This window comes from Micropterus dolomieu, linkage group LG01 (genome assembly GCF_021292245.1).
Source record: "Micropterus dolomieu isolate WLL.071019.BEF.003 ecotype Adirondacks linkage group LG01, ASM2129224v1, whole genome shotgun sequence".
NCBI classification, from domain to species: Eukaryota; Metazoa; Chordata; class Actinopteri; order Centrarchiformes; family Centrarchidae; genus Micropterus; species Micropterus dolomieu.
The window spans coordinates 18,201,143-18,207,225 of record NC_060150.1 but is presented as its reverse complement, the minus strand read 5'-3'; the positions used below and the strand labels follow the sequence as shown (position 1 = coordinate 18,207,225).

Sequence of the window (6,083 nt, the reverse complement as noted above, 5' to 3'; positions counted from 1 at the left end):
CAGAAAGTGACCTTTAACGAAGCAGCCCCCGCCGCACGTTTCACCTACGTGCACGAATTTTCTGTGGTACGTGTATCTTGTCCAGACGCACAAAAAAGTCTCTTGGAGCGATGCCCTAAAACCAACAGGAAGTCGGCCATTTTGAATTTTACGTCAAATTTTGGATGATTTACACACTTCGTACTTTAACAAACTCCTCCTAGGGATTTAGTCCGACCGACTTCAAATTTGTGCTGTGCCTTCTAAAGGCATTGAAGATGAAAAGTTGTGCTATCTGTGAGTTTTCGTCAATGGGCGTGTCCGTGGCGTGGCGTCAAAGATCAAGTCTTCGCCATGACACAGGAAGTTGTTGTAACTTCAGTGTACATGCTCACATCTGAACCAAACTTTACGTGCTTGATAACTCTCCCACCCCGCAGACATCTACACACCAATACCGATTTATATTCATAGCGGCAAGTGCTATGTAGCTTCACATAGGTGACACGGGAAGTGACATATAACACCTTCATGCAGTGTCGGAACCGCGTAGCAAATTCACAGCCGCACTGGCAGAGCTCCAGAATATGCAACTCGGCCAGCTCACACCCGGACGCGCTACAAGTGCGAGGGCCCGCCCAACGCTGCTTGCAGCTTTAATTGAAATAGTTTTTGAAGTCCCAAGAGATAAAAGTATCCACTATTTACTATTTATTTAAGAGCAAACACTAGAGAAACGTCAAATAATTGCAGCAGAGATTTGTTTTCTTCTTCTTTTTTCTACCATTAATCTCACAGTCTCAGATTTATTTTTTTACCCTTTGGAGGGGCTGACCCTGTATCTAAAGTAGTTCAAACTAGCTCCACTTTGACCAGCTACACATTTTACACATTGATGCATTAGTATTAACAATCTGGTCATGGCATGTCATAAGAAGAAATAAAGATCTGAGTACTTCTTGCCCCCTTGGCTGAGTTCTCATCTCCTGTATCCTGTACCGTACCTGCTTGTGGACCTTGGTCAGCTGTTCCAGGTTGTTCTCCAGGAAGGAGATCTTCTGTTTCTGGGCCACGTTGCCAAGTCCCTCCTCACAGTCCAGCTCTGCGCTCTGACAACAAACAGGGAGCACAGGTTCAATGTTGAACGAAAAACAAAAATGAAGAAAAATAATACTGAACACCAAAGCAGTCTACAGGGGGTGAATACCTTCTTAACCCGTGTAGTGAGGTCCTGAACAAAGAGTTTGCGCAGGTTATGGAGAGTCTGCAACTCTTTAGCCTGAGAGAGCAAAAAGAACATTTTTATGAAGGTTAGATAATAGATGCGTGGACCCATGATACAAGAGAGTGGGTCTAACTCATGAAAGAGTAGGAGCTAGTAATATTCAATCAAATTTGAAGTCCAACACCAAAGTGTGGTCTCAAAAGCGCTCAGAGAGAACTTCAAAAAAGTGTGTTCGGAGACACAGACAGTGTTTTGAGGTTGTCGTTCAAACCCCTGTTGACTCAATGAACTTTTCATTCCAAAGAAAACTCAGAGGAAAGAATAAAAAGTTTTAAAAATGACACTCTCAGTGTCTCTGGCCCAGTGGCTCACATATATCGATCAAGTTGGATGTCCAAAGTAAAACGCTCTGAGAAAGAGCAGTGACGTGTCTCAGATCAAACAGCACAGGGGGTCAAAGGTTGTGGGTTCAATCCTTATGAGGCTCAGTGAATTTTGAAGGCCAACTCCTAAAGTGAAGAATTAAAAGCGCTCAGAGACAAGCTCCAACTGTGAAGGGGGTGTGGTTGGTTTACAACCATAAGGCCCAGCAGTGCAGTGTCTGATTCAAATCCTGCCCGTGGCCAGAACCTGGAACATCCAAACCAATCCTGCGGTGGCAGGTGAGGGAGGGGGCCGTGTTCCGGAGAGATAGAAGCTGGGGGTTATGAGATGGAAAACCAAGACTGGCTGAAATTGTACTGAAAGATGGAAGTTGTGACAAGATATGTTAGAAGAATTTTGCAACCATGTAAGCTGTGCACTTATCTAAGCTTTAAATGCCAAGGGCACTCAGTGGGGACTTCCTGATTTTAAAGTTGCTTCTCATAGTGAATTTAGAAAGCAAACATTTCATTTGTTGATAACTCAACAAAAATGACAAACAACTTTGGTACTGAGAGACATCTGACAGACTCCATATTGATTCGTTCTCCAGTGGAGGACAAATGTAATTGTCCAAAGCAAAGTCGTTAATAAGACCAACAGTATAACATGTCAGCAGCCAGCTACCTGGATGACAATCAACCAATTACCAATAAGATCATTTAGCAGACAGCATTTCTTTGAACCCATGAACCTTCATAGAGACACTCACCACTGTCTCCTCCAGGCCCTTCAAGTCCTCTCTGGCCTGCTCGCTCTGTTCATTCAGCAGTCTGGACAGAAAACAGACAAAGCTGCTCAACCTGTATTGCATCAATAGCAGTGTGGTTAGATGCCAGTGGTTCACTGGTACCTACATGAGTTTCTGTAGCTTTGCATCCTTCTCCTGTTCTTCAGCCTTCAGTTTGTCGTAGTCCGACATGAGTCTCTGTTGCTCCAGTAAGAGACCCTGGTTTAGACTGTGAGAGGGAGAGAAATGGCAATAATTAAAGAGCTGTTTCAACCCAAAAATAAAATATCAATGAAAATGAAAAGGGAACACTATTTCAACTCCTGAGTTCTGTAGCTCTGGACTTTAAAGTCAGTCCCACATTTAAGTAGAGCTTCTTAACACACTGAAGTAATTCTCAGAAGTCTTAAACGTGAAAATCACTGATCTTGAATCTTTTAAAACCCAAGACAGGAAACTGACTTTGAACCCTCAAGTTAATGACTTCCGTGCAGCAGCTTATTCACTAAGCTTCACTTCACACACACAGGTTCTCTGAGCGTTATCTTCTCCTCAACGGCCTCTCTTTTAAAATGCAATTGAGTAGAAATCAGCTGAAAACCCTGAACCACGTGTAAGAAATCCTCTGTGCTGAACGGAGGGATGACACTGGATCTCCTACTTTTTAGATATTATTACATATCCTGTACTTTGTGTTTGTCGAAAAAGGTATAACAATTTCAAATCTTGACTCCATTTCCAAAACCTTGTAAAACACATGTGGTTTACACTGCAAATACCATTAATATACAATCCATATACAAAGACTAATATTTTGTGGAGGGGTGCATCCTGGTGGCCTAGGGGTCTAAAATACTATAATATTCTATAAAAAGGTAACAAATAATAAATTCATCTCTGATGTTTCCTTACTCTGTGAGTTCGTCTAGCACCCTCTGCTTGTCTTCGATCTCATCTCGGAGGCGGCTGAGCTGCTTCTGATGAGCCTCCCTGTGGTGCTCCAGCTGCTCCGCCAATGTTTTCTGGAGGAGGCAGACAGAAAACACACATAAGAGACACACACTCATTTACCGTCATTTCACTGTTGCACTTTCCAGCTGTGAACAGACTGTGGTGATCTTCCGGTCCACCTGTCCTCACCTTAATGTCCTCGTCTCCATCCAGTCTGCTGAAGTCCTCCTTCTCCTTCTCCTCCCCACACACCTCGTGTCTTTTCTCTGAGAACCAACAAAGAAGACCATTTAGGTAGGAAGTTAGTTTTTGTAAGAGGTTGTGGTGTTTGTCTTGTCGTGTCCTGACCCTGACACTGCAGTTTGGCCAGCTCGTCGGTCAGAGCGTCCTGACTCTCCTCGAGCTGCCGTTTCTTCTGCTCCATGTTCTGCATGTAGTCAGTCAGAGACTTGATCTTGGCCTGGTGCTGGAAAAAGAGGGGACAACAAAAACACCATGGGTTGTATGCCAAAAACATAGCAGGAGAAAAGTTTGTCCTTTTCTGGACAGCCGGCCGAGTTGCATATTCTGGAGCTCTGCCAGTGCGGCTGTGAATTTGCTACGCAGTTCCGACGCTGCATGAAGGTGCTATATGTCACTTCCTGTGTCCCCTATGTGGAGCAACATAGCACTTGCCGCTATGAATATAAATCGGTATTGGTGTGTAGATGTCTGCGGGGTGGGAGAGTTATCAAGCACGTAAAGTTTGGTTCAGATGTGAGCATATCCACTGAAGTTACAACAACTTCCTGTGTCATGGCGAAGACTTGATCTTTGACGCCAAGCCACGGACATGACATTGACGAAAACTCGCAAATAGCACAACTTTTCATCTTCAATGACTTTAGAAGGCACAGCACAAATTTGAAGTCGGTCGGACTAAAGTTTGTTAAAGTACGGAGTGTGTAAATCATCCAAAAATGGCTGTAAAATTCAAAATGGCCGACTTCCTGTTGGGTTTAGGCTATGGCTCCAAGAGACTCTTTTGTGTGTCTGGACAAGATACACGCACTACAGAAAATTTGTGCACATAGGTGAAACGTGCAGCGGGGGCTGCTTCGTTAAAGGTCACTTCCTGTTGCCAGCAGGTGGCGCTATGACTGTGGGTGAATGTCGGCATGTACATGTGTTCAGGGCGGGACTCTCATCCTACATGTACACTTTGGTCCAGATGTGAGCATGTACACTGAAGTTACAACAACTTCCTGTTTCATGGCGAATCATCGACGCCACAGACAAGCCCATTGACGAAAACTCGCAAATAGCACAACTTTTCATCGTCAATGCCTTTAGAAGGCACAGCAGAAATTTGACGTCGATCCGACTAAATCCCTAGGAGGAGTTTGTTAAAGTACGAAGTGTGTAAATCATCCAAAAATGGCCGTAAAATTCAAAATGGCCGACTTCCTGTTGAGTTTAGGGTATGGGTTCTTGAGGCTTTTTTGTGCGTCTTGATATGATACATGTCTCCAGAAAATTTTGTGCATGTAGGTTGAACGTGCGGCGGGGGCTAATTTTTTCCAATTTTCTAGTTGGCGCTAGCGAGTCATTTTGCCACGCCCATGCGCGAAACCCATAAAATACGAAATATTTCACCAGTTCTGACATGTGTGCCAACTTTGGTGAGTTTTCGAGTATGCTCAGGTCCCCAAAATGGAGCTTACTTTGCAGAAAAAAAAAATATATATATAATCTTTACAAATTCAATAGGGACCTCGCATGGTCGTGCTCGGGCCCTAATAATCTTTTCAAATTCAATAGGGACCTCGCACGGTCGTGCTCAGGCCCTAAAAATGGTCTCTTGGATTGACAAACTAACTTAAGTGGAGCAAATAAAAAGCAAATAGAGAGTTTGGATTATAAAATTCTAATGCAACATCGGGGCCTAAACCTCATCATGTTAGATTATGAAGCCCAGGGGTCCCTGAACCTCAAATTAGGAACTGCAGCTGTCTGAACAATATATATCAGGCAGCCATGGTTACCTAGGTGATGGTTACCTGGGAGATGAGCAGCTGACATGATGCCAGCTCCTTTTCATTGGCCTGGATCTTGCGGTGGGTGTCGGCCTGAGCGCTCTCCAGCTGCTTGCTGCGATTCACCAGAGACTTGACCTCGGACTTCATCTTGCTGATGTAGAGGCGAGCCACAGTGAACTCCTCCTCCACCGCTGAGCCATTCCCCTTTGTCTCTGAGGACTGAAGGGGGAGGGGGTTAGGGGTAGGGTTATGATGGGTGAGTGTACAGTGGGTACGGAAAGTATTCAGACCCCTTTAAATTTTTCACTCTTTGTTTCATTGCAGCCATTTTCCAAAAATCAAAGAAGTTCATTTTATTTCTCAGTAATGTACACTCAGCACCCCATCTTGACAGAAAAAAAACAGAAATGTAGAAATTTTTGCAAATTTATTAAAAAAGACAAACTGAAATATCACATGGTCATAAGTATTCAGACCCTTTGCTCAGTATTTAGTAGAAGCACGCTTTTGATCTAATACAGCCATGAGTCGTTTTGGGAAAGATGCAACAAGTTTTTCACATCTGGATTTGGGTATCCTCTGCCATTCCTCCTTGCAGATCCTCTCCAGTTCTGTCAGGTTGGATGGTAAACGTTGGTGGACAGCCATTTTCAGGTCTCTCCAGAGATGCTCAATTGGGTTTAAGTCAGGGCTCTGGCTGGGCCATTCAAGAACAGCCACGGAGTTGTTGTGAAGCCACTCCTTCGTTATTTTAGCG

General features: G+C 44.0%; 1 protein-coding gene across 1 annotated transcript in view; it reads right to left on the bottom strand.

Moving 5' to 3' along the window:
• The window catches only part of LOC123970429 (kinesin heavy chain-like), a 34,530-nt gene that overhangs the window by 2,546 nt on the left and 25,901 nt on the right, over nucleotides 1–6,083 (bottom strand). Inside the window, exons 16-23 of the mRNA XM_046048475.1 lie at nucleotides 5,348–5,545; nucleotides 3,657–3,774; nucleotides 3,498–3,574; nucleotides 3,270–3,379; nucleotides 2,485–2,586; nucleotides 2,340–2,400; nucleotides 1,187–1,258; nucleotides 984–1,088 (exon numbers count right to left, since the gene is read on the bottom strand). Of these exons, the coding sequence (XP_045904431.1) occupies nucleotides 984–1,088; nucleotides 1,187–1,258; nucleotides 2,340–2,400; nucleotides 2,485–2,586; nucleotides 3,270–3,379; nucleotides 3,498–3,574; nucleotides 3,657–3,774; nucleotides 5,348–5,545 (843 nt within the window). The remainder of the gene's footprint in view (nucleotides 1–983; nucleotides 1,089–1,186; nucleotides 1,259–2,339; nucleotides 2,401–2,484; nucleotides 2,587–3,269; nucleotides 3,380–3,497; nucleotides 3,575–3,656; nucleotides 3,775–5,347; nucleotides 5,546–6,083) is intronic.